The sequence below is a fragment of the Hippocampus zosterae genome, chromosome 3 (genome assembly GCF_025434085.1).
Source record: "Hippocampus zosterae strain Florida chromosome 3, ASM2543408v3, whole genome shotgun sequence".
NCBI lineage: Eukaryota > Metazoa > Chordata > Actinopteri > Syngnathiformes > Syngnathidae > Hippocampus > Hippocampus zosterae.
This window is the reverse complement of record NC_067453.1, coordinates 5,580,300-5,608,248: the sequence shown is the minus strand read 5'-3', so window position 1 is coordinate 5,608,248 and position 27,949 is coordinate 5,580,300. Positions and strand designations below refer to the sequence as shown.

At 44.6% G+C, this 27,949-nt stretch overlaps 1 protein-coding gene across 2 annotated transcripts in view; it reads right to left on the bottom strand.

The window, feature by feature from the left end:
- Positions 1 to 27,949, bottom strand: part of hydin (HYDIN axonemal central pair apparatus protein) — a 76,768-nt gene that overhangs the window by 16,399 nt on the left and 32,420 nt on the right. Inside the window, exons 32-67 of one of the 2 annotated variants that reach the window (XM_052060792.1) lie at positions 27,652 to 27,765; positions 27,373 to 27,450; positions 27,126 to 27,275; positions 26,771 to 27,010; positions 25,573 to 25,696; positions 25,391 to 25,465; positions 24,918 to 25,088; positions 20,779 to 20,949; positions 19,489 to 19,643; positions 17,349 to 17,423; positions 17,055 to 17,238; positions 16,740 to 16,869; positions 16,478 to 16,634; positions 15,820 to 15,901; positions 15,638 to 15,711; positions 15,291 to 15,455; positions 14,936 to 15,130; positions 14,635 to 14,835; positions 13,231 to 13,439; positions 12,110 to 12,292; positions 11,774 to 11,893; positions 11,522 to 11,681; positions 10,994 to 11,166; positions 10,718 to 10,916; positions 10,520 to 10,613; positions 10,325 to 10,418; positions 10,068 to 10,227; positions 5,582 to 5,664; positions 5,207 to 5,362; positions 4,959 to 5,058; positions 3,925 to 4,129; positions 3,149 to 3,381; positions 2,916 to 3,064; positions 2,624 to 2,810; positions 2,377 to 2,485; positions 1,911 to 2,150 (exon numbers count right to left, since the gene is read on the bottom strand). In XM_052060792.1, coding sequence (XP_051916752.1) covers positions 1,911 to 2,150; positions 2,377 to 2,485; positions 2,624 to 2,810; positions 2,916 to 3,064; positions 3,149 to 3,381; positions 3,925 to 4,129; positions 4,959 to 5,058; positions 5,207 to 5,362; positions 5,582 to 5,664; positions 10,068 to 10,227; positions 10,325 to 10,418; positions 10,520 to 10,613; positions 10,718 to 10,916; positions 10,994 to 11,166; positions 11,522 to 11,681; positions 11,774 to 11,893; positions 12,110 to 12,292; positions 13,231 to 13,439; positions 14,635 to 14,835; positions 14,936 to 15,130; positions 15,291 to 15,455; positions 15,638 to 15,711; positions 15,820 to 15,901; positions 16,478 to 16,634; positions 16,740 to 16,869; positions 17,055 to 17,238; positions 17,349 to 17,423; positions 19,489 to 19,643; positions 20,779 to 20,949; positions 24,918 to 25,088; positions 25,391 to 25,465; positions 25,573 to 25,696; positions 26,771 to 27,010; positions 27,126 to 27,275; positions 27,373 to 27,450; positions 27,652 to 27,765 — 5,395 coding nt within the window. The remainder of the gene's footprint in view (positions 1 to 1,910; positions 2,151 to 2,376; positions 2,486 to 2,623; positions 2,811 to 2,915; positions 3,065 to 3,148; positions 3,382 to 3,924; positions 4,130 to 4,958; positions 5,059 to 5,206; positions 5,363 to 5,581; positions 5,665 to 10,067; positions 10,228 to 10,324; positions 10,419 to 10,519; positions 10,614 to 10,717; positions 10,917 to 10,993; positions 11,167 to 11,521; positions 11,682 to 11,773; positions 11,894 to 12,109; positions 12,293 to 13,230; positions 13,440 to 14,634; positions 14,836 to 14,935; positions 15,131 to 15,290; positions 15,456 to 15,637; positions 15,712 to 15,819; positions 15,902 to 16,477; positions 16,635 to 16,739; positions 16,870 to 17,054; positions 17,239 to 17,348; positions 17,424 to 19,488; positions 19,644 to 20,778; positions 20,950 to 24,917; positions 25,089 to 25,390; positions 25,466 to 25,572; positions 25,697 to 26,770; positions 27,011 to 27,125; positions 27,276 to 27,372; positions 27,451 to 27,651; positions 27,766 to 27,949) is intronic. The other variant, XM_052060793.1, reaches the window with a different exon arrangement.

Genomic DNA, 27,949 nt, shown 5'->3' with positions numbered 1-27,949 from the left:
GAGTTCGGTGAGGCCATGGAAGCCGACTTCCGGACGGCTTTGAGGAAATTCTGGTCAACCATCCGACGTCTCAGGAGGGGGAAGCAGTGCACCACAAACACTGTGTACAGTGGGGATGGGGCGCTGCTGACTTCGACTCGGGACGTTGTGAACCGGTGGGCAGAGTACTTCGAAGACCTCAACTCCACCAACACGCCTTCGTTAGAGGAAGCAGAGCCTGGGGACTCTGAGGTGGGCTCTCCTATCTCTGTGGCTGAAGTCACCGATGTGGTTAACAAGCTCCTCGCTGGCAAGGCCCCAGGGGTGGATGAGATTCGCCCGGAGTTCCTCAAGGCTCTGGATGTTGTGGGGCTGTCCTGGTTGACACGCCTCTGCAACATCGCATGGTCAACAGGGAGAGTGCCTCTGGATTGGCAGACCGGGGTGGTAGTCCCTCTTTTTAAAAAGGGGGACCGGAGGGTGTGTTCTAACTACAGAGGGATCACACTCCTCAGCCTCCCTGGTAAGGTCTATTCAGGGGTGCTGGAGAGGAGGGTCCGTCGGGAAGTCAAGCCTCAGATTGAGAAGGAGCAGTGTGGTTTTCGTCCCGGCCGTGGAACAGTGGACCAGCTCTACACCCTTAGCAGGGTCCTTGAGGGTATGTGGGAATTCGCCCAATCAGTCTACATGTGTTTTGTGGGCTTGGAGATGGCGTTTGACCGTGTCCCTCGGGGAGTTCTGTGGGGGGTGCTTCGTGGGTATGGGGTACCGAACCCCCTGATACGGGCTGTTCGGTCACTATACCACCGATGTCAGAGTTTGGTTTGCATTGCCGGCAGTAAGTCGGAATCGTTTCCAGTGGGGGTAGGACTCCGCCAAGGCTGCCCTTTGTCGCCGATTCTGTTCATAACTTTTATGGACAGAATTTCTAGGAGCAGCCGAAGCGTTGAGGGGGTCCGTTTTGGGGGCCTCAGTATTGCATCCCTGCTTTTTGCAGATGATGTGGTGCTGTTGGCTCCTTCAAACGGGGCTCTCCAACTCTCACTGGAGCGTTTCGCAGCCGAGTGTGAAGCAGTTGGGATGAAAATTAGCACTTCCAAATCTGAAACCATGGTCCTCAGTCGGAAAAGGGTGGAGTGCCCCCTCCGGGTCGGGGAGGAGATCTTGCCCCAAGTGGAGGAGTTCAAGTATCTTGGGCTCTTGTTCACGAGTGGGGGCCAGAGGGAGCGGGAGATCGACAGGCGGATCGGTGCAGCGTCTGCTGTGATGCGGACGTTGTATCGGTCTGTCGTGGTGAAGAAGGAGCTGAGCCAAAGGGCGAAGCTCTCAATTTACCAGTCGATCTACGTCCCAACCCTCATCTAACGAGATGAGATCCCGGATACAAGCGGCCGAAATGAGTTTTCTCCGCAGGGTGTCCGGGCTCTCCCTTAGAGATAAGGTGAGAAGCTCTTTCATCCGGGAGGGGCTCAGAGTCGAGCCGCTTCTCCTCCACATCGAGAAGAGCCAGATGAGGTAGCTTGGGCATCTGATTCGGATGCCTCCTGAGCGCCTCCCTGGTGAGGTGTTCCGGGCATGTCCCACCGGGAGGAGACCCCGAGGAAGACCCAGGACACGCTGGAGAGACTATGTCACCCAGCTGGCCTGGGAACGTCTCGGGATCCCCCGGGGAGAGCTAGAAGAAGTAGCTAGGGAGAGGGAAGTCTGGGCTTCCCTGCTAAAGCTGTTGCCCCCGCGACCCGGCCCCGGGTAAGCGGTAGATGATGGATGGATGGATGGAGTTAGCTAACAGCATTAGCCTCTGATAAGATGCAAAAACGTCTGTGAGGTTGTTGGGAACCAATTCATACTTCTGCATTTTTTTTTATTATGGTACAATCTAGTAATTGTACTGCCCCCCAGTCTTCGGGTTTAGTTGCTTTAACTCTTACCTTCCTCCTCATAGTTTGGATTCATTTCTCTTGGCGGCTTTCTGAGGTTGTCAAGACTGACGAGTTGCTGGTAAGCTTCTCCAGTCACTTGTATTGTAGCATTGCTGTAAAGGCTGCCCTTTACTTGCACTGAAATCTTGTCCTCCACCCTCAGAGGTTTGGTTGAGGAGAAAGTGACCTCAAATTCAACCTCCTCATTTACATCAAGTTTCAGGCAGGCTCTGTGGACTAACCGACGTGCTGTTGAGAAGAACAGCTGAATGAAGACGGGTGCAAGCATCGGAAAGATGCCATTGTTTTATTACATAAAAGGATTAATAAGAAGTTTAGTCATCTAGTTGGGTCATATATTATACACAGCGCACAGCAATAATTTTAAAAAGTTCGAGTCATGACATTCACAGTCAAATTACCATTTACAGGAATTTTGAATAATAATAATTATTATCATTATGATTACTATTACCAGAGTCAAGGGTGTCCTCAAATTGAGAGAAGTTGATGGTGCCACATTTGTTTTCAGGAACAGCTCTGAGTGTTAACACATTGTGTTTATCCGTCATGTCAATCTGGACCTTTAAAACACAAACATGATTGTAAACAAAGTTTTCTTTGTCTCATAAACGATAAAAACGTACAAATTTGTTGGCACACAGTATACAGTGCAGTATTGACAATAAAATGAAGCAAGAACAGAAGATGCATTCTCTCACCTGAGCTGGCACATTGCCATCATTTAACAGCACCAAGGGTAGCGTATTAGTACGCCCTACCAATGTCCGTCTGAACCGTAAGACTGGATTTGATTTACTGGCCGGACGTATCACAGACACAACCGGCAGACAGCCTTCACCAATTATGTCAAACTCCAGGACCTTGCTCTTTAGGTTTGTTGTTATTCTTCAACAAAGAGAGGAGGAAAAAAAATCTGTATGAACGTGCCTCTTACAAATGACTCAAAGGATTAAAAAACAAATCAAAACATCATTCCATCCCAAACTATACCTGCTGCTTTTATCAAACGTCGCCTCAAACACAGCGTTGTAGAGATGCATCGTGTGTGGCGTGAAGCTCAAAGATGTGAATGCTTGGGATTGGCCTGGTACCCACAGTGTTGGAGAAGACAATTCAAAAACATCGACATTGCCGGACATCTGGGGAAAAAAAAAGAATAATGGTCATTTTATGCATTCTTCAGTTAGGATGTATCATTCCACGCAGAGTCGACAGATGTGTACCTTAATGCCAACATATCTGATGCCCAAGTTGAGTGTGTATGGCACCTTGCTGTTGTTGGTGAGTTTTAAGCGAGCCTGAGAAGTTCGCCCCACGAGAATTTTGTTGAAAATTAGCTTGTTGTCATCCAGGATAAAAACTTGTTCAGCACTGAAAAATGGTTCCGATGTTAACTGACTGATGCTTTGACATATATGGTGCTCCTCAAAGATAGAGGCCATGTCCAACACGATGCCTTCATTACAAAAAAAAGTCAATTAATAAAGAGAAAACAAAGAGGGGACAAAATATGCTTTATCAATGCACAGCCCACCTGTTTGAGGTGGATAGATTCTAGTGGCAATGGAGAAGTGTGTACTAATACTGCTTGATAGATCTTACAATATTTGAGAGAATTACACTTTTTTTGTACATAAAACAGAAAAGGTCTGAAAGCTTTGGGGCCAGGTCATGAAAAATGAGAGCAAAAACAAGTGATGCATTTATATTTTCGTTCAGTGTATGTTTGCGACAGTTTCAGCCTGAAACCAATTAATTCACTTCTAATAGGTTTCCCTGGGAAGTTGTTCAATCATTGTTTGAATAAAATGTGTTCAGCTTTAGAGAGCTTATTGGAGGGCAGGCAGAAAAATTAAAAAGGTCGTTCTTTGCGCAGGAATGTACATTTTTGCGATAGTTGTGATCCTTCAATTAAGATTTGGTGTGAAGCAAGAAAAAGCCTCGATAGTTTAGTGGTCTACAATTTAAAGAGGTAAGAGTGACTCAAAGCAGTTCCCACCTGGCCTACAAATTTCAGCTATCAGTTTGTATGGTATGCCTTCAGGGTGGTCCGAGGGGTCACGGCCACTGATGTCGATAAGCAAATTCTGGCTCCAGCTGCCAAGCTGTTCAGCGATACATTCAACCGTCACTGCCTGCCGGGTCCTTGGTTGCATTGTTCCCGTGCAAGGGAACACCGCGAATACACCTGTGCTGAGTCGATTCTGGATTGTAGAAAAAGTAAAGAAGTAAAGTTTAGTATTCAAACTGTGTGGAACTCACTACTTTCTTGTACTTGGTAGCCTATGGGTGTACAACATCAAAAATTAATGAATTTAAGTGAGACGAGCATTATCAGACAGATCTTTTAAATATGTTTATGTTATGTTAATTTAGGACTCTTTAAAACTAGTGAATATGTATCAATTTATAGCCAACGTCTTCATACAACATAAAAATCTAATTTGACCATTGGAAGAATGTCATCAATCTTCATTCATTAATCTGTCAACAGCATGCATCAAACCCTCTGAATCAATGCAGAAGACAATTCATTTTTAAAATCATCCCACTGGCTCTGGTGCAGCGATGGAGAACAGTTTCTCATCGACCTTCTATGGACACTTCACTTAGTATATGTTGACGCCTAAAATGGTACAAAATGCAAGTTCTAAATTACGCCCCAAGCTATATGGTGCTGCAAAAATACCACAACAAAGTCTAGCCCTCGCCTGCACACATTTATACTCCGCTTCTGACCAGATATGCACTGGTCCCGAAAATAGAGTTCAATGTATCTAACGCATGCTGGGACACATAAAGTAGCATTTGTTAGCTGTTAACATTAGCTTCAAATAACCAAAAGCAGCACTTTTGACATATTGAGAGCTGTAATAAAGCTCATTGAAAAATTGATATTTGTTTTTCAAAGGAGTGTCCTCTTTGATGTTGATGCCAAACATGGGGGACACAATACATTGATAGAATAACTAAAAGCAGAGACGTATGGATCAAATTTTGCCCATTTAATTATTTCCGCTAGTAGTCTCTCACCTGTGAGACATTTGAGTCTTTCTGGAAGGACTCGCTCTTCATTTTGGTCCCGGGTGTATGAGACTTCTCTGAAGTGCTCTCTCGAGTGGCTTTCTTACCACTGTGACCGGCACAAAATGACACAAAATACAATACAGTCTTGTACAGTATCTCCTCTGATAAAGCACAGATTATGCAAAGACAAAATGAAATACAATCATGCACACAGCACAGAAATGTTTGTGTTTCACGCCGTGGTGCTGCCCTACCCCTGCCTTGCTCGAGGGCAAATGCCGATGCCCACACAGGAGATGGTGTAATGGGTCTCAAATATTCCACTGTTCTCAAGAATGAAGGTCTGACTTTTCTTGGAGCCATAAACAAGAGGACCAAAATTGATGTCGCATGAAGGTGAGATTGTGTACCTACAGTATACCAGATCAAAAAAAATAGATATGGTGTAATCATTCCATTACCAAAATTAATTTTCTGCCATATGTAAAACACAAGGATTTTATCTATGTTTGCACTCATTGCTATTACAAAGTTCTTTCTACCAAAATTTTCAGTGCAGCATCAGCAACTTATACGTACATATTGTAAAAAAAATAAAAAAATAAAAAAGGTAAAAATTTAAATTAAACCTGGAAAAGACGGACTGGACTGTAACATTGATGGGCAAAATGGCTACGATATGTCCTCCATCCCCAATGCTTGGTTCAATCACCTGCAGTAGACAAGTGCAATTACTTACATAACCTCTTCAAATTGTTCCTGTATTTTTCTTTTTAAATCAGTGACTACAGTTGAACAACATACTTAGGTGAACATGCACAATATGCTTTGTCATCATGAATCGCTGTCTGCTTTCTGCAGAGTGAGCTCATTGCTACCTGTATTTTGCCAGTATGTCCACGGCATTACTATACACAAGATCTGCTGTATGTAAACGTAACTGCATCTCGCGTGACACCCATATGCCCCACTTGGATTACCAGACCACAATCTAGATGTTGCTCACACCTTAATATGTTAAAAGGCTTACTGTGATACCGAGAGTCATTCAGAGCTGGAATTGGGAAGCCTATGAAGAGCTGGAGGTCTGCTTTTTTCTTTTTATTATTTATTGTGCCTTCGAAGCTGCTCCATAATGATACTAATGCCAGTATTGTAAGCCACTGCCAACACTACTCAGTCTTTACATCCATCCATCCATCCATTATCCGATCCACTTATCCTCACAAGGGTCGCGGGGACGCTAGAGCCTATCCCAGCTGCGTTCGGGCAGTAGGCTGGGGACACCCTGAACCGGTTGCCAGCCAATCGCAGGGCACATAAAGACGAACAAGCATCCAGGCTCACACTCACACCTAGGGACAATTTAGAGCGTTCAATCAGCCTGCCATGCATGTTTTTGGAATATGGAAGGAAACTGGTGTACCCGGAGAAAACCCACGCAGGCACGGGGAGAACATGCAAACTCCACACAGGAAGGCCGGATCGAACCCATGACCTCTGCACTGTGAGGTCGATACACTAACCACTTGACTACCGGGCCACCGGTCTTTACATTCCCAATGCGAGATCTCCGGTATATAAAACGGATGTTAGAATTACAACTGGCTGGAGATTGCTGTGTTCGTGATTGAAGTTTCTCGCTTGAGTTGAGCTCATTCACATATAATTATAATTAGTTAGTTAGTTAGTTAGTTCCGCCCGTTCCTATTTGGAACATTGGGCGACGAGTTTCATCCATTTGTTCAGGTCACTGGCGACCCTTCTTGCTCCATGCCAGCTGACACCCATCTCACTGAGGTCTTCTTTGGCAGTTTGTCTCCATCTCTTCTTTGGCCTACCTCTCTTCCTCTTTCCACCCTCTGGCATCCAGTCCATGGCCACACTTGCCGGTCTCCCTCTTGGCAGTCGGAGTATGTGGCCGATCATTTTCCTTCTCCTTTCAGAGACAATGTCTGACAGTTCAGCCACTCCTGCCTTCTTCATGACCTCCTCGTTGGTGATGTGGTCTCTCCATTAGATCCTCAGGATGGATCTCAGGCAACGCCGATGGAAGACATCTAACTTGTTGGTAATGTTGGCTGTCTTCATCCATGTCTCACAGGCGTAAATCGCTGTTGGGATAACCACTGACATAGAGGCGTAGCTTGGTGGTCGTAGTGATGGCTTTCGATGACCAGATGTTGCGGAGGCGTTGGAACACTCCCGCAGCTTTACCAAGTCTACTGTTGACGTCTTTCTCCACACCACCTGCAATTCAGATGTTACTCCCAAGATATGTGAAGCTGTCAATGTACTCTATGTCATGTTGGTGTAGAGTGAGTGGTTGAAGGTGTTGGTGCTGTCCGACGGCCATGGCCTTGGTCTTTTCCTGGCTAATTCGTAAACCGACCTTAACTCCGTGCTCATACAGATTGTTGGTCAACTCCTGAAGTGCGGGATGGGTGTGACTTAACAGAGCCAAATCATCTGCAAATTCCAGGTCAGCTAGTCTGCTCCCCCCCACTTGATACCAACTTTTGCTACTGTGATGGACTTCCTCATCACAAAGTCAATTATGATGATGAAGAATAGGGGTGACAGAATGCAACCCTGTCTTACACCAGTGACAATGTCAAAATCATCAGTTGTGCCACTGTTGGTTTTGACACAACAGGTTGAATTGTGGTACAATGACCTGAAGATGTTGATGTACTTGAGGGGTAAACCATACAGCTGGACGATCTGCCACAGTGACTCCCGGTGGATGCTGTCGAAGGCTTTCTTGAAATCGATATAGATGATCATGAGTGGTATCTGAAGTTCTTGGCACTGCTCTATGATGTTTCGAAGGGTAAAGATCTGTTCGGCGCAAGACCTTCCCTTCCTGAAACCGGCTTGCTCTTCCCTCAAGATGTTATCCACTTCATCTTTAAGACGATGTAGCAGAACACTGCAGAATACCTTGCTGGGGATTGACAGCAGTGTAATGCCCCGCCAGTTATTGCAATCTGCGAGGTTTCCCTTCTTAGGGAGCATGACAATGACCCCACGTCTCCAGTCAGCAGGAACCTCTTCAGCATGCCAAATCAGGTTGAACAGGTGGGTAAGGCTCTCCACAACAGCATCTTGGCCATGTTTCAACAGCTCAGCAGCTATCTCATCGAGTCCCGGTGCCTTGTTGTTCTTAAGGCCCTAGATTGCTCTGGCAACCTCAGTCTCGGATATCTCTTTCGATGTCATATTTAGAGCTGGAGCTGGTGTCTCTTGATCGAAATTGAAGAGCACGGGAGGTATTGGTTGGTTGAGAACCTCCCTGAAGTGTTCCAGCCATCTTGCTTCTTGCTCCTCGTCGCTTAGAAGTGTCTTGCCATCCTTGCTCCTGATTGGAACGCTAGAGCTGCTCCTGGAGTTGGTTAACTCCCGCACGATCTTGTATAGGGTCGTCGTGTCGTTGTTCTCTGCTGCTTCCTGCGCCTCTCTTGCTTTCTCTTCTAGCCACTGTCTTTTATCCTTCCTGCAACTCTTCTTCACTGCCCTGTCCAAGAGTTTGTACTCCTCGTCTTCCATCCTCTAGCTCCGGAGCCTCCTCTTTTGTTCTCTTTTTATCTTAACCACTTTCCTTTCATCAATCAACTTCCAGGTGTTGTCTGTTATCCATCTCTTTTTGTTGGTACCCCTCTTTCTGCCTATAACTGCTTCTGCAGTTTCAGCAATGGCACAAGAGAACATACTCCACTGCTCCTCAATGTTTGCAAGTTGTTGTGATACCTTGAGCTTCCTATTCAACTCCTCATAGAAGCTTTCTGAGAAGTTTTTATTCTTTAGCTTGTCCACCGTGTAAGGTCTCTTGGGCTGCACCTTTTCACCTTCTTCAGCTTCAGCTTGATTTTATTCACCACAAGGAAGTGGTCTGAACCCACATCTGCACCTCTGTAGGAGCGAACGTCGAGCAATGACGAGCGCCACCTTGTGTTGATGCAGATGTAGTCCAGTTCGTTCCAGGTCCCGCCACCAGGTGAAACCCAGGTTACTTTGTGGATCCGCTTGTGCGCAAAAAAGGTGTTGCCAATGCTGAGGCCGTTGGTACTGGTTAGCATCAACAGTCTCTCCCCGTTGTCATTCGTGGAGCTCGCAGACCCATGTGGTCCAACTGTGGGATTCAGGCCCCTTCTGTCATGATCCAGTTTTGCGTTGAAGTCTCCAATCAGCATTTTGATGTCATGTCTGGGTATCTCCTCAAGCACGGTCTGGAGCTGGTTGTAGACGGTGTCTTTATCATCCGCTGAGGCAGCTTTGGTTGGGGCATAGACTTATACGATGGTTACTTTGGCATATCTGGTGTAGAGCCGTGCTGTAATAATCCGTTCATTCACCGGCTTCCATCCAATCAATGTTTTTGCTGCACTACTGGAGAAGGATGATGCCGACTCCATGGGAATGGTGGTCTTGCTTCCCAGAGTACAGAAAAGTTGCTCCATTAACCATGAGGCGCCCTTGCCCCGTCCACCAGATTTCACTAACGCCTAAGATGTCCAGGCGATAGTCCCTCATATTCTTCAGCACCTGGACCATGCGACCAGACTGGAACATTGTGCACACATTCCAGTTGCCTACTCTGGTTTTGGTTTTGGTTCCAAAGATCGGGGTCATCAGGGGTCGGGCTTCCTGCTGGATTTCACCCGTCATAGATATATCCAAGGATGTGCCGTCTCTTCTTCGCCGTGGTTTACCGGAATGGCTTCCTCTCGTCGTTTCTGTAACAGGTTTTTGTTTTACAGGGTGAGGTTGTTAACCTCACGCCCAACCCCCAACCTGGATGACCAGTTGGATGCAGTTTAACGTCATACCCAGGACACTAATTATAATTAGTGAGAGAGTAATAATACAAGTAAGTCAGTTCTTGCACTGGATTCTTTACTTTTGTGTCTTTCTGCCATAATACAGGCTTGGTGAAGTAATTTACCATCCAAGTCTCATTTTTTGAACCACATTAATGAAATTAATCGACTTTTCCCTCGATAATCAAATTTCATTGGCACCCACTTGTGTGTGTGTGTGTGTGTGTGTGTGTGTGTGTGTGTGTGCTCGTGTGTGTGCTCGTGTGTTTTTTGTGGATGCCTGCAGTCGTGCTACCTGACAGGAGAGGACAGGCTTGTCTGTGACGGAGACTTCCTTCTTGGGTTTGCAGACAATCTGAATCGATGTGTACTTTTTTCGAGGAATTAAGGTACCAGTTGCAGGGGACATCGTGAAGGCTGAGATTAGGTTGGGATTTTTGTCTCCAACTAAAATCCTTGTTTAAAAAAAAAATTATCTCCATGAAGAAGTCTCAACAGTAATGCAGTATTACCAAGGCACACATTAAATACCTATAAGTCACCTATACTCACTTGTATACAAATTCATATTTTCCTTGGTTTTTCAGTTTGATGGTACGTTCTACCTCTTCAAAGACTTTTATAGTTCCAAAATCCAGACAGCCATCTGCCACAGAGATTAATTAATAACCTGGCAAAACTATGCCATACCAATATCTAAAAGAAATATTTTTCATATTGTGTATTTTAAGCTCTTTAGATTTGTACCTGGCGTGATGTCCATGGCTATATCAAAGCCCTCTGCAGAAACCTGTATTTTGTCAGTGTATAAGACGCCCAAAATATTTTCTGCATCCGAAACCTGGGGGAGTAAAAAAAATACATCAGATAGGCATCATGGGTGAAATTGCCCCGATAAATAGCACTCCCCACAATGTCATGTATCCATGCATTATTGTCATTTACCTCAAGGCGTAATTGCTTTTTAATATTCAAGGGCTTTTTGGCCAAAAAGTGCATTGTCAAGAGAAGGGAAGTGTTGGGTAAAACGACACTGTGGTCCTGAGATACACTGAACTCATCGCCGAGTTCCTCTAAGCCATGAAGCCTCCAAGATATTGGCAGAGGAGTCCTGTTGTGGAGCTTCACGCTTCGACTCTCCTGCCTTTAGTGCAAAAGACATGCCTCTGACGCATGGGAAACATGGCTGACGGATCGTGATTGTTGGAAAAGCCACTCTACCTGTGAAGTAAAACCCTGTTGAAATGCATACGCTTGCTTTCGAGCTCCAGCTCTGGTCTCACTCCCAAGCAGGAGAGAGCGATGGTGAAAAGCTCTGGATTATCCTTGATACAGCACACAATATTGTCTTTGATTTCTCCCGGAGTTGTTGGGTAAGCCCAGACCGTCAACTCCTGACAAGGTAGAATAATAATCCAATAGAATGTGAAAACAGTCATCTCTATAAGTACAGTACAGTACAGTTGATATCTTCCTTTTATTCAAACAATAAATTGCATTTGGGATGCGAAGAGAACATGGAAAACCAACCATTACCATTGCACAAACTCTGGACATTGACAATATAACAATGACCATGAAAAAAAAAGAAACCACTGGTGCACTAAACTACAGATGGCTAACAGCTAGCCCAAATTAAAAAAAATGGTGACCAATTATTCTCCTGTAGCTGTTGTGATAGACCATACACGTGGCAAGTGGAAACAATCAACTCTATGGGGCAATTTGAAGTGACAGTAAACATGTTACCTGCTCCTGGTCAGGTTGTAGAGTCATGCTGGGAGGATCTAACATGTATGTGATGGCCTGTGTGTCATTTTGGAAATGGAACTGAATCTCGGCCTCGAGTCCGGAATTATTCTTGATCACCATTCTCTCTGTGTTTTCTGGATACCGGTTGTCCTTGTATCTGCAGACAGACATATTCCAAGTCATGTGCAGCTGGGGGAGAAAAAAGAAAAGAAAAAAAAAACAGTTCCAGCCTCATTTCTTTCTTCTCACCTGTCTCTGGTCTTGCTGCAGAGTAATGGTCCAAACTCATAGAATCCAGGATTCACAACATATGTCCTCTTGATCCCCTGGGTGAATTTTGGCACATCTCGACAATAGGGAAAAAGAACCCTGCGGAAAAATTAAAAGAATGAATTCAAAATATTTCCTCATTATTATACAAAGTCTAGTATAGGCTCAATCCGTAAATGGAAGACATTTCTTTTACGAATTCCAACAAGGATTTTAGAGATAGTGGCAACATCTTGCAGTGAAAAACAAAAATCTCATCATTACAGTTCATAAGTACAATATAATACTCGGCATCTTTATTTATAAGTGACTGACTTGTAGTCTTTGCAGAAGGAGGGAAATGTGCAAATTCCTTTGCAGAGGAGTTGATATACTTTGTGAGTCCCGAGTAGCTCAAAGTTGAAGGTCTGCTCAAATTTCCCAGGGGAGCCGGAGTAAAACCATATCTTCAACACCACTTGTCCATTCGCTGGTACAACCCAGCGAAATGCTGTGAGGCTGCACACAAAGACACAAACACATGCGGCCTGATTGACTCAGATGACAAATATCTTGCGCTAAATTGCTTGTTCATTCCTGATACACAATGCTGATGATGTGTGCAAAATGAAGTTTGAGGAGATGGACTTGGAAGTGTTAGGGGAATACCGAAACAAGCAGATTACATTACATTCAAATTAAAATACGTAATATTTCAAATATTGATTATTCCAAAAAGTTTTGGGAAGCCAGCAGTGCTTTGTTTGATTTAACTAAAGCCAAGTGCTTGGCAATTCCATGTCAGGGATGTGCCTATCCTCTGTTACACTACATTTAAAACTAGCCAACTGCTATAATCTGACATATTTAGATATAAATGTTCATTAGTACACACAGTTGCCTTTTGATTACAAAAAATATATAGTCAATAAATACAAAATATATATATACAGTAAATTTGCAGCACAGTGATCAACAGATTAGCATGTCCGCCTAAGAGTGCGGAGGTCCAGGGTTCGATTCTGGACCTGGCCTTCCTGCGTGAAGTTGGCACATTCTCCCCGTGCCCATGTAGGTTTTTTCCAGGTACTCCGGTTTCCTCCCACATTCAAAAACATGCATGGCAGGCTCATGGAACATTCTAAATTGTCCCTTGGTGTGATTGTGAGCATGAATGGTTGTTTGTCTCAGTGTGCCCTGAGATTGGCGAGCAACCAATTCAAGGTGGGTTGAAGTTGCCGTTGTAGCACATTACACAACAATTTGTAATCCACAGTAAAATGCATTATTATCGTTCACAACCACATTTAAATGAAATAATACAAATATAGCGTACAATTGAAAAACCTGTATGTGCATACATTAAGAAAACAGCAAATTAATCCTTTGGAAGCTTTAAAAGAAGACAATGAAAGATGAAATCTCATGTAAAATGTTATTGTTTGTTGCTGTTTTACCTCTGGTTGCGTTTCTGCTCCACACTTGCATGGTGGGGATCTTGTTCCGCGAGATCAGTTGTGGAAGACGCAAGTGCCGAAGTTAAAGTTTGCTCCAAACCTTTGGCTTTTGGAAGGGCAGCAGGTCTTTTTACACTCTTCTGACTCTCTCTGCCCTTCTTATCTTTTTCCTTCATAAGCTTTGCACTTGCTCTGCGACCTTTTGGTGTCTGTAAGACATCAAGACAGAAATGTAATTTTATTTATTTCCTTTTTTTTACATCATACAACACAGAGGAGACCACACACAATCAGGCATGCAAGGAAAGATGGCCGTGTGATGCGGCACATACTTGCTCAAGGGTACCTTGACAGTCAGCATTTCATTTGAAAAGGTGTTTTGAAACACTTCTGATACTCAATTTGAAAGGTGACACATACCTCTTGTCTCCTTTAAAAAGGACAATTCCTTTTTTGATTGGTTGTATACACACACACAAAATTGGTGGTAGCCTATTGATGATGAAAGAAGAACCCATAATTAACCTGGAAAATGCTTTGAATTTTATTTTAACCCCTTCAGGGACAGCGGTCACTACAGTGGACAGGTTATGATATGATATTATCAGGTTACAGGTTATTATTATTGGTGTATGAAAGGTTAATTGTTGCGTCAAAACACACCACACTGCGACAGGAATAGCTTTATCAGAGACGGCAGAGAAGCAATCGTAAATTTTTGATTTTGATGCTACTATACCTGCATAAAGTACTTTGATAAAGGTATTGAAATGATAGCAGTGCGTGAAATTGAACCACCTCGAAGTGTTGATGAAAGTAAATGGACAATTGGCAAATGAAATCACATGACAAAGGTCTTAAAACAGTAGACATGCTAAGAGACACGAAGTTATCTCCACAATGTAGCCAAAAGAAACGGTAATGGCAGTAAATCGTCCATCAGCACTCCCTGAAATTTGCTGAAAGCGAAGCTAAATCATGCGTGACTACAGCCAACTTCTGCAGAAGGCCTCTTTAACACCGACATGCATAATCTGATTTGGAAGGAGTCTCAGAAGCTCCAGACTCAACAACACTTTTTTTTAAAGGTCACTAGAGAGCTCTTGCATCACCACAATGGCATACAATGGCTCCTTCCATCTTCGTTATAGTCACAAATGTCATGATCAGGATTTGCGTGAGACAAAACCACCCTCCCAAAGCTGAATGATTCCAACAAGACTGTGACAACAGAGTATGAAACATGCTGTAATTCTTGATCTTTTATGCATTTTTTACAGAGGGAAAAATATTGTTTGATCATGAACATGGTGATCTCAATGTTTTGTAAATTCTGTTTAATGTGTGTGTCCTTCAGGAATTCCGCTCGCCATAAAATGCTGAATTTGCATTTGTAGAGTTTACCTTGATCGATTGTACATCTTCATCATCTTCCTCTTTTCTCTCATCTCGATCATCTCCGGCAGAACGACTCAGAAAGGTAAAACAGTTAGAGTTCAGTTGTCTTTTATTCCGCTCCCTATTTTTGGGTAGATGGACCACTGAGAAGATAATAGGTGGAGGGATAGAAAGTGTGCCCGTTCCCAAACCAAGCTCATCAAGTACCTATGGAAGTTGAAGAGGGAATCCCAAAGGTAAGAACAGGAACTATACTGGCATGATGATTGATAAATGCAGGAAACAACATGGTATTTGTTGGCTCCACCTCATGTAGTGGAGGCAGGTATTTTCTTCGGAGCAATTCCAATACATCTGGATAGTCTTTGCCTGCCAGTTTAAGAACAATGTGAGGGATAATGGCTGGTTTCTCTGCTGCCTTTTCTGATTTGGCTGGCTCCATCTGATTGCTTGGGGACGGGATCTTGCTGGTGGATTTTTTGCTCTTCCTTGCTGCAGGGGCCTGTGAAAAAGGACCATTGAATTATGAAGATGAGTTTTGTAGGAAGAGCGAACGTTTCGGATCATGGAATTTGTCAAATCCAGAGAGTATCCGTTCATCTGTTTACGAATGTGGATATATTATTAGATCTAAAATAAAACAGCAAAACAAGTACCGGTACCTGCTTCTCTGCTGGGTGGTCCTCTTGGGATTGCGGAGGCTCCTGACCAGGTAGTGGGACCCGCAACAAGCCCTTCTCACGGTCCCAGTGATGGAGAATGTGCTCCACTTGGGTCTGGCACTTTTCATATGCATTGAACATACCGTGCAGTTTATCTACTGTAGGCTTGGCAAAAAGATGACACAAATAACAGAAATGAAGTCTCAGTAAAGACAGTTCTTTGAAAATTCTACAATCCATGGATCAATCGACTAGAACACGTATCCTTATTTGGGTGCTGGAGCCAATCTCAACTGACTTGGGTCTGAGAGGTGGGCTACAACCTAGGCTGGTCACAGTAAACCTACCATTTCTGATGCTGGATCAGACTGCGTGTCTCCTATGGTGTCTTCTTTACTCTTTTCTTCTTTGCCTTGCTTTGCTGCATCAATAAAGAGAAGTGACACGACAATACAACGTAGACAGAATCATACTTTGCTAATACACAAATTAATATAATTTTGCAGGTATTCTGTAAATGTGTTGGCACCATCATTTGAAGATTGATCTTTCTTGTCCACTAGGGATTCTTTTGAAGATGGCATTCGTGGAGCGGCCATTGCACTAGATGGCTAAAGGGACAAAACCATTTGAAATTGGATTACTATATATATTACTATATACAGGTGTATCCTGTATATATATAAAAGATGTACAAACTCTTTAACATAGCTAGAAGGATGTCCACAGCTACAATCGATCCTTTAAATTTGTCTGCGACTTGGAGAAACCCTTCTTTGATTTCCAAGTAAGCTCAACCGGGCCGACATTCCTGCCGACCGCTGTCTTTGAATTTAGCAATGAGTACTACAGTACAAGCGCCAATATTCTCTGCTAGAACAAAATCACAGTAAATTGTGCATAGAGGTTCAGCACAATGCAAAACAAATACTGCATAGCATGAAAGGATGGAGAAGTAAAATTAAAGGAGAAAGTTAGCCAAGCTGTTGTAACAGGCTGCCATCTCACAGCTGCCTCTTTTCCTTTCCTTTTACAGGCACTGACAATGCATGATTACAAATTCAAGAATTTGCTGTTTTATGAAATAATCTAACTGAACACACACCGGCTGATTGGAATACTTTCGGGTGTATTTCAGTCCTCCTCTTGGGAGCTTGAATGTTTGTTTTTGAAAGAAATTCACAGACCTGCTTACTCTCCACGGAACCCTTCTTCCTTGACGCTTGTTTGCCTTCCTTAACTGCACCCTTTTTACTCTTCTTTTTTAACTCATCGAGTCGGAGTTTCTTCATTTCATCCTGTTGCTTTTTGTCCTTCTGCATTTTCCTGATTCGCTCAAGAACTCTGACAGACAGAAACACGTAGTGTTTCATGTTAATGTCAGATCATTAATTCATGAAGATATTATATTGTGAAATTGGGAGAAGGCTGTGTTTATTCCCTCATTACTTGAGTTTCTTTTGTTTCTGTTGTTCAATAATACGCTCCTTCTCTTCCTCTGGCAGAGCTTCGTATTCCTCTTCATCCATGTTCTGCAGCCACTCCTCCTCCAGTAGTGCTTTTTCCTTCAGCATGGCATCTGACCGTGACACCCCCCGCCCAACACACACACACACACTTAATAATTTGATCATTACTATAAATGATCATTGCATCAGGTCCGCTGACAACTATCATAACTATTGTAAACCATTGCTCCTTGCTCATCCTGAAAATTATTAAACCTTCTCATTCGCGAACAAGTAATTGTGCATGCTTATTTACCTTCAGCTTTTTTTTGTGCCTTTTTCCGAGCTTTCAGGGCACTGTATGTGTCAACTAAGTTCATCACATAAATATGTTTACGGTTCTTAAGGGCCTTGAGAACAACTTGAAGAGAGTATGTCACAGACGTGGTGTAGACTGAATCAAGACCATGAATTATGATGCCACAATAGCAGTCATCAAACTGCATGACAGGAGGAGACAAAATAAAAAAGACGCAGTGATTAATAGATAAATCAGTTCTGTGGTCAAAGTACAATATTAACAGTTGTGTAATCACAAGCGTCATCCTACCTGAAACCTCTCTGTTAGAATTTCAACCAGGATCTGCTCAGGCAAGAGATTGCTGAGTGTGGCCTTATCTATTGCCTGAAACGAGATGGAGCGAGAACACTGCCGATTTTGACACTGAAAATTGGTGTTGGTAACGTAGAAAAACTTTTTTGGCGCTGAAAAAAAGATTCCAATGAAAATAAAATACAGCCCGTGTTCGGAAAGTTGCTTTTCTCCAACAACTAGTTCAAAGTTCAGAGCCATGACACTGAAAATATTGGAATTTCCCCATTGTTGTGGTGGTTGTATTTCAACAGCAAATGGCAAAATCTTCCTTCCTTTACACCACCGCTCATCAACAAAAATATCTATTGTGCATCGCATTAAAGAAGGGATCCAGTCAAGCAGACAGCAGCTACATATTGACAGTAAGTTTCAAAATCTTCCACCCTACACCAACCTATAGACATCATTTTAGGGGGCATCAAATACAATCAGGCTGCTACTTCTTTCAAGATCAAAAATGTCATCATTGGGGAGATATAATTAGAAAAATGCTGGCTCACTGATAGTGTCATACGTCTGCATCCCAGTTAACTCCAAGTGTCGAAACCAATTTCGGTGTAACGTCTGACCCCTTAGAAATTAACAAGAAAGTTTGACAAAATGTGAATTCCAGTTGCGCAATGTGGTGATGTTGCAAATTATGCCCAATCAAAATGTACAAAAGCTTCCACACCGATGACAAACCAATTTCCGGTTTTAACAGTGATACCTAGCCATCCATCAATTTCCAGATCCACTTCTCCTCGCAAGGGTCGCGGGGGCTCCTGGAGCATATCCCAGCCTTCTTCGGGCAGTAGGCGGGGGACACCCTGAACAGATTGCCAGCCAATCGCGGGGGCACACACAAACAAACAACCATCCACGCTCACACCCACACCTAGGTACAATTTAGAGCATTCATTCAGCCTGCCATGCAAGTTTTTGGAATGTGGGAGGAAAACCGAAGTACCCGGAAAAAACCCACGCAGGACCGGGGATAACATGCAAACTCCACACAGGGAGGCCGTAGCCAGAATTGAACTCTGCACTGTGAGGTCGACACGCTAACCACTGGACCACTGGGCTGCCCTGAGACCTTGCCAAGGAATAAAAATACAGAAATACACATGTATCTACATATGTATCTACTTGTGGATAACAGAGCAAACCTTATGGTAAAATTGTACATGAGTGGCATACAAACCACATCGTTTCGGTTCGATTAAAGTGAATAGGAGTAGGCCCCACCTTCAATACATCCTAATTTTAATTGTAAATTTCCTTTAATTCTCATCAATGTATGTCCTCTTTTTGTAAGAAACTGCGTTTTCCCTGAGTGAAAACCCTTTTTTATGGAGTAAACAAAGTCATACACTTCAATGTGGGCAGCCTCAAAACATGACAGAGGCTTGCAGTTTACATCACAAGGGGAGTCCACTCATTGCATAGCATAATGGGCAATTCAAAAGCATCGCAGTGTGTTGCAGCGTTTAGGCTGAAGGTTTTGCCATTGACCTGTGGTCACTTGTATTGTATTTTGTTTCTTGTGTAATATCCTTTGGTCAAATTCAGTTAAAACTCCTGTTATAATGGACATGCTCATGCGACGTGGAATGCTTGCACTGAAAAACAAAACAATCCTGGCACCGTGCCAGTCAACAGTCTTCATGACTAAACAATGACAAAAAGACTTGGCAAAAATGACAACAAAAAAATAAATAAAAACAAAGGTTTATCTCATTTTTGCAAAACACATTTGCTTCCCAAGATTTTGGGGAGAATAATTTAGAGACTTTGAATGGTCTGGGTGAAATTTGGACTTTTTGGGAAGGTGCATGACTCGTTACATCTGGAGCAAAAGTAACAACACAGCATTTCAAGTAGAAGGTCATCAGTCAAACATGGTGCGAGTGTATTCCTCTAAATACTGCATTATATGTTTACTTCAGATTTCTTTGTCTGAAATCAACATTTGCTTGATTATCTTAAGTCTGTGTGTGTGTGGGGGGGGGGGGGGGGTTAAAAAGAGGTCAGGTTTTAGAATGAAGAAATGAAAATTTCCGAAGACAAACCAACAAATTCTAAGTACATTCATTGAGGACTTGAGCAAATGTACCTGGCTGCTGGATGTGCTCCCTTTTTCATTTGGAACTTTCATGTCACTGCTGCAGCTTTCAGCATGTTTTGAAGGAGTTTCAGTGGGAACTGAGTTTGGATCTATGTTTTCAACGGGGGAATCTGGCTTTGAGCCGATGTTTGCAGATATATGAGCTGAAATAGACAACACAAATTGATTTACATTGACAAAAACATATAAGTTACTGTTTTTGGTATGTTAACCTAAGCACTTTTTATGGACCTGATGTTCTATTTTAATTTTAATTTTGTAATTATTTGGAGATTTACAAAAAAACAAACAAAGCGGTGATATTCACCCTGGTGGTGGAAACTAAAAGTTGCAGGTAGGACTTGGGACTAGTCTCAACTACAGCAGCAAGTGAATGGCTAGAACTGCATCTGTTCAAATCTGTTTACAAACAATGAAATACTTTAGAATGCCACTTTTTTGTTTTATGACCTGCCTCAGTAATGTAATGAATTAAAAATGAAAATAGGGAGTTTCTTAGCACTTTTTAGATGAGATTCAAATACAGATTCATTCATTCATTCATCTTCCGAGCCGCTTGATCCTCACTAGGGTCGCGGGGGGTGCTGGAGCCTATCCCAGCTGTCTTCGGGCAGTAGGCGGGGGACACCCTGAATCGGTTGCCAGCCAATCGCAGGGCACACAGAAACGAACAACCATTCGCACTCACACTCACACCTAGGGACAATTTAGAGTGTTCAATCAGCCTGCCACGCATGTTTTTGGAATGTGGGAGAAAACCGGAGCACCCGGAGAAAACCCACGCAGGCCCGGGGAGAACATGCAAACTCCACACAGGGAGGCCGGAGCTGGAATCGAACCCGGTACCTCTGCACTGTGAAGCCGACGTGCTAACCACTGGACTATCGACTACAATATAGATTAATTAGATCAATTAATTACAGATCATAATTAATTAATCTCACAATTAGTTTACGTCATACGTTTTCCTGTAACTGTATATTTATAAACAACTCTAAAATGGTTCAATGATTTTGTTGTTTACGTTGATACTAGTGCAGCGTGTTATACCAGAGACAAATTCCTTGTGTGTTCTACATACTTGGCCAATAAAGACGATTCTGATTCTGATTCTGATTCTAAATGAGATTTCCTCAGTTATTTAATTTTCACACTTGATGCCCGCCATTCTGGAAAAACAGCTATTTGAATGAAAGACATTATAGAGGCAAATTATTATGTCCTCTTTCAATGATGCCATAGTCTAAAAAGTTTGAATATAGAGAATACTGTGCATACCAGCCTCTTCCATCCTCTGAGCGTGCTCCTCAGCAGCACGGTTAAACAGCTGTCTTCCAGCCAAGCTAACGAGGGAAGTCCCATGCATCAGTGAGTCAGCAAGCATCGCATCCATACTTAGACAAGCCCCTCCATAGTGATTGGCCAGAGCAGTCGCTATGCTGCTTTGATCTGAATAAATGGAAGAGCAGAAAAAGTCAAGTCAAGTCAACAGTATTTATAGAGCACTTTCAAACAGCCGTCGCTGCAAAAAAAACATTGATAGGATTTTATCTCAATTCTGAACCTGTGCTGTTCATCCATCCATCCATCCATCTTCTACCGCTTATCCGGGGCCGGGTCGCGGGGGCAACAGCTTTAGCAGGGAAGCCCAGACTTCCCTCTCCCTAGCTACTTCTTCCAGCTCTCCCCGGGGGATCCCGAGGCGTTCCCAGGCCAGCTGGGTGACATAGTCTCTCCAGCGTGTCCTGGGTCTTCCTCGGGGTCTCCTCCCGGTGGGACATGCCCGGAACACCTCACCAGGGAGGCGTTCAGGGGGCATCCGAATCAGATGCCCAAGCCACCTCATCTGGCTCCTCTCGATGTGGAGGAGAAGCGGCTCGACTCGGAGCCCCTCCCGGATGACCGAGCTTCTCACCTTATCTCTAAGGGAGAGCCCGGACACCCTGCGGAGAAAACTCATTTCGGCCGCTTGTATCCGGGATCTCGTTCTTTCGGTCACGACCCATAGCTCGTGACCATAGATGAGGGTTGGAACGTAGATCGACCGGTAAATTGAGAGCTTCGCCCTTTGGCTCAGCTCCTTCTTCACCACGACAGACCGATACAACGTCCGCATCACAGCAGACGCTGCACCGATCCGCCTGTGGATCTCTCGCTCCCTCCTGCCCTCACTCGTGAACAAGACCCCAAGATACTTAAACTCCTCCACTTGGGGCAAGATCTCCCCCCCGACCTGGAGGGGGCACTCCACCCTTTTCCGACTGAGGACCATGGTTTCAGATTTGGAGGTGCTGATTTTCATCCCAACCGCTTCACACTCGGCTGCGAAACGCTCCAGTGAGAGTTGGAGAGCCCTGTTTGAAGGAGCCAACAGCACCACATCATCTGCAAAAAGCAGGGATGCAATACTGAGGCCACCAAAACGGACCCCCTCAACGCTTCGGCTGCGCCTAGAGATTCTGTCCATGAAGGTTATGAACAGAATCGGTGACAAAGGGCAGCCTTGGCGGAGTCCTACCCTCACTGGAAACGATTCCGACTTACTGCCAGCAATGCGGACCAAACTCTGACATCGGTGGTATAGTGACCGAACAGCCCGTATCAGGGGGTTCGGTACTCCATACCCACAAAGCACCCCCCACAGAACTCCCCGAGGGACACGGTCAAACGCCTTCTCCAAGTCCACAAAACACATGTAGACCGGTTGGGCGAATTCCCACATACCCTCAAGGACCCTGCTAAGGGTGTAGAGCTGGTCCACTGTTCCACGGCCGGGACGAAAACCACACTGCTCCTCCTCAATCTGAGGCTCGACTTCCTGACGGACCCTCCTCTCCAGCACCCCTGAATAGACCTTACCAGGGAGCCTGAGGAGTGTGATCCCTCTGTAGTTGGAACACACCCTCCGGTCCCCCTTTTTAAAAAGAGGGACTACCACCCCGGTCTGCCAATCCAGAGGCACTCTCCCCGTTGACCACGCGATGTTGCAGAGGCGTGTCAACCAGGACAGCCCCACAACATCCAGAACCTTGAGGAACTCTGGGCGGATCTCATCCACCCCTGGGGCCTTGCCACCGAGGAGCTTTTTAACCACATCGGTGACTTCAACCACAGAGATAGGAGAGCCCACCTCAGAGTCCCCAGGCTCTGCTTCCTCCAAGGAAGGCATGTTGGTGGAGTTGAGGAGGTCTTCGAAGTACTCTGCCCACCGGTTCACAACGTCCCGAGTCGAAGTCAGCAGCGCCCCATCCCCACTGTACACAGTGTTCGTGGTGCACTGCTTCCCCCTCCTGAGACGTCGGATGGTGGACCAGAATTTCCTCGAAGCCGTCCGGAAGTCGGCTTCCATGGCCTCACCGAACTCTTCCCATGCTCGGGTTTTTGCCTCGGCGACCACCGAAGCTGCGTTCCGCTTGGCCAGTCGGTACCCGTCAGCTGCCTCTGGGGTCCCACAGGCCATAAAGGCTCCGTAAGACTCCTTCTTCAGTTTGACGGCATCCCTTACTGCTGGTGTCCACCAGCGAGTACGAGGGTTGCCGCCACGACAGGCACCAACCACCTTACGGCCACAACTCAGATTGGCCGCCTCAACAATAGAGGCACGGAACGTGGTCCACTCGGACTCAATGTCCCCCGTCTCCCTCGGAACATGGGAAAAGCTCTGTCGGAGGTGGGAGTTGAAACTCCTTCTGACAGGGGATTCCGCCAGACGCTCCCAACAAACCCTCACAATACGTTTGGGTCTGCCAGGACGGACCGGCATCTTCCCCCACCATCGGAGCCTACTCACCACCAGGTGGTGATCAGTTGACAGCTCCGCCCCTCTCTTCACCCGAGTGTCCAGAACATGCGGCCGCAAATCCGATGACACGACCACAAGGTCGATCATCGAACTACGGCCTAGGGTGTCCTGGTGCCAAGTGCACACGTGGACACCCTTATGTTTGAACAAGGTGTTCGTTATGGACAATCCGTGACAAGCACAGAAGTCCAATAACAAAACACCACTCGAGTTCTGATCGGGGGGGCCGTTCCTCCCAATCACGCCCCTCCAGGTCTCACTGTCATTGCCCACGTGAGCATTGAAGTCCCCCAGTAGAACAAGGGAGTCCCCAGCAGGAGTACTCTCCAGCACACCCTCCAAGGACTCCAAAAAGGGTGGGTATGCTGAGCTGCTGTTTGGTGCATATGCACAAACAACAGTCAGGACCCGTCCCCCCACACTCAGGCGGAGGGATGCAACCCTCTCGTCCACCGGTGTGAACCCCAATGTACAGGCACTGAGCCGGGGGGCAATAAGTATGCCCACACCTGCTCTGCGCCTCTCACCGTGAGCAACTCCAGAGTGAAAGAGAGTCCAACCCCTCTCGAGAGGACTGGTACCAGAACCTAGGCTGTGTGTGGAGGCAAGTCCGACTATATCCAGTCGGAACTTCTCTGCCTCACACACCAGTTCGGGCTCCTTCCCTGCCAGAGAGGTGACATTCCATGTCCCAAGAGCTAGCTTCTGCAGCCGAGGATCGGACCGCCAGGGTTCCCGCCTTTGGCTGCCGCCCAGCTCGCATTGCACCCGACCCCTTTGACCCCTCCCACGGGTGGTGAGACCATGAGAAGGGGGACCCACGTTGCCTCTTCGGGCTGAGCCCGGCCGGGCCCCATGGGTGTAGGCCCGGCCACCAGGCGCTCGCCAACGAGCCCCACCTCCAGGCCTGGCTCCAGAGGGGGGCCCCGGTGACCCGCGTCCGGGCAAGGGAAACTGGGTACCATCGATTTTATTTGTCATAAGGGGCTTTGTGAGCCGTGCTTTGTCTGGTCCCTCACCTAGGACCTGTTTGCCATGGGTGACCCTGCCAGGGACATAAAGCCCCAGACAACTTAGCTCCTAGGATCATTGGGACACACAAACCCCTCCACCACGGTAAGGTGACGGCTCACGGAGAGGTGTGCTGTTCATGTATAGTACATTCCAGAGATACGTCATAACAGTGAAAATACAACGCCTTTACAGTCACTTAAAAGCTCAGATGTCATGCGTGATGTCGGTGAAAAAGAGTCAATGTGTATTTAGACATTGGAGTTAACGTCATTCAATGCAATTTTATTTTGGGTGTGCCCCGCCTAGTGCCCGAAGACAGCTGGGATAGGCTTCAAAACGCATGCGACTCTTGTGAGGATGAAGCGGATCAAAAAATGGATGGATGTATTCAATGTCTTGACTTTCTAGTGTATTTAATGAACTGCAGGTCGAAAGTGATTTGCAAGTCATTGTATTCTGTTTTTATTTGTGTTAGACAATGCCCCAACTTGACTGGAATTGGGGTTTGTTTGTACATCACATCAAGTGTTTTTGTTTTGTTTTGTTTTGTTTTGTTTTTGGGCTGCGGAAAGACTTGATTCGCCATTGTTTGGTTGGTTACCTGTTAATGGGGCTCCATATATAATGATAGCAATGCCTCTGCAGTTCAGAGCAGCTAGACCATTAGGTGACAGGTCAACACCCATGTAGCGGGCAATTGCACTGGACAAAGGGTTTATCTCAAGTGTTCCTAGACTCCCAGTAGCTTCTGCTTTCATTATATCTGAAATGACTTAAGTACACATACACAGAAGAACATTAAAATAATAAAAATGATAGTACATTGCAATGATCAATTTGATTATTTAAAATAATTGACCGAAGGATCTCCCATTTCAAGTTGTTTGAATGCAATTTGTGGCTGTCCTGTGAAAAACACCCAAGTCCATTTTTATTTTTTATTTTTTTCCATTTTTACGTTCATGGGATGTCTGAAAACCCGAACACCCCATGACTGTAAAATATGACAAAAATGAACACGAGTGCTTTTCACAGGACAGCGATGATTTGCAAAGTTTGAGCAATCACACTCACTGAGTTCAGTTCTACGTCTTTCACCCCTTTTGCCACCTCTTCGTTTTTGCAGACTCATTCCAGTTACGTTTTTATCTGGAGTATAAAGGTAGATTAGGTCATTAAATTTGCAGTCAACACCCTATGAATAAAATAATTTCTGTCAAATGCACATAGGCACCAATGCTTGATACTACCATCACCTTTTAGCCGAGAGCAGTGATCCTTGTAGAAGTCCATAAGTTCTACAGGTAGACTCTCTCCGGCATATCTTGGAGGCAACAACAGTACATCGTTTGCGTCATATCCATCCAAAAGATTCAGGATCTTGATCGAGTGATGTAAGAAAGTAAAGAAGGGACACATATCAAATAAATACAGAAAGAGTATGTCAGCGAGAGAGAGAGATCAGCAAAATGCTGGATTTCAGTCCATTATTCCTTATAATGATACCAATGACATGCCTCCCATATGGAGAACTAAACTGAAGTACTAAAGTACTTCAGAGGATGTGCAGCAGTTGAGGATAATACAGAAAACTGAGGTTTGGAAAAAAAAGGTAAAATGGATTATATTTTAAGGGTAGCAGGGTATGATACTGCTGAGTGTTTCTGCCTCACAGTCAAGAACTCTGACTTTGAATCTCTGGTGTATTTGTTCTCTCTGTGCTTATCAGCTTCATCAGTAAGCTTGGCAAGAGCCTGATAATGATTCGGATAATTTGAATCAGGTGTGTTGGAGGAGGGAAAAATCTAAAACATGCCGGAAAGTGGCCCTCGAGAAAATTGCTCTCAGCCCTCGAACAAATTGCTCGAAAATGAGTATAGGTGTGGATACGATTGGTTGTTGTAGTTCTTGTTTGTGCCTTGTGATTAACTGGCGTCCAGTTAAAGATGTACTCTCAGAGGGCCTCTAGCTAAAGTGGTGCAGAAAATGGATGGATCAAATTTCAGTTGAAGCGGCTTGAGAGTGATATTGGATAACCATTACTCAGGTAGACTTTTCATGTACTCGGCACATGTGCCTTTTGTTACAGGGCACCTTAACACAGCATGACACAATTCCAACAATGATTTCACAATAAGATCATGCACCCAATTTTGAAAGATTGGAGACACGAAATAATCCATCCAGGCATGAAGAGTTGTCTACATGTGCCCTCTGATTGACTGTTGACAAGCCCCCCCATCAATAGTTATTTTTCTTCCTTAAAATAATTTCATGTTCAAGCAGTTTGGAAAATGAATGAATGAGTGAATGGACACATCATAGCAATCGCACCCAAAACAATAGCTTTTACATAGTTACGTGTGGCTTGATAAAATACCCAAGAACACAACATATGGCATCAAATATGGAATTATATGATTCATTAAAAACAGTTTGCAAAAAGAACTCTACCTTTTCTTCCTTCAAGTACTGTGTGTCAAACTCGAGTGAGTAGAACTCGATGGGGTAAGAGCAAGGGTTTTTAACGATGACCTCTGCTTCAATCTCCATACTGAATGGCAGACAAGGCCCCATAGTCAAATCTGGTGGACAAAAGACCAGTTCTGGGTCTTCACCCTGTCCCAGGGCTGTGATGATCACCGGCTGGGTGCCCTCATTTACAGTTATTATCAAATGCCTCTTGTAAAGACACTGCAAAGAAATCAACTTATTGTGAGTCAATGTGCTTGTCCACATTTTGCACAATCATTATTTTCCCTGTATTTGCATTATTTCGGTGCAATCTCTACAAGATGAATGCGTTTACCCCTTCAGTGGGACTGAACTTGACCTGCACATTGACCCGTTCGCCGGGGGTGAGAATACCGGAAGAAGGAGTCATCTCAAACATCACAGGTGGTGGCGGGTGCTGCTGCAGATATTTGCTGAGCTGATGGAGTGGCAGGAATTTATCAACCTGAGCGAAAAGTAGAAAAAATCTAAGTCTCAAGCTAATGGAGTGACATGTATTAACTTGTAATTGGGAGCGGACGATAGCTTGTATTGTTGAGTACCTTTACAGGCTTCACATCCTCCACTATGCTCCATTGGCAGGGCACAGATTCATGGTTAAATAGCTGCATTGTTTGAATCTGGTGGAATATAAAACTTGACATTTTTTAGCTGCTGGCTCGACTTTTTCCTGCACGTTTTCCAAAAGGCAACATACGCTACACATGGTATTCTTATGTCACTCCGTGCAAATAATGACATATGACGTAAAGGTAAAAATACATTTTGTTGAAAATCATGTTGCCAAACAGCATGTTAATTTATCACATTGTATTTATTACCTTACACAATCCACACCGCACAATGTCAAACTGCAGTGTGTCTGAGGAAACAGAGATTGACGGCACAGTCACCACTGCACAAAGACGCACTTGCACTGATGGACCACCTATGACCTGTAACCCAAAATAAAATAACCTGTAAATCTAGGAAACATCCCATATATACTTTGCATTGTGAAGGATATCATTTTACAATTAAAACAACTGGACGTTGCATTAAAGGAGACATATTCTCTCTTTTTAAGAATTTAAAACAGTTGCTTTGTGTCTGAATAAAACCCTCTGACAATTAAAGTAG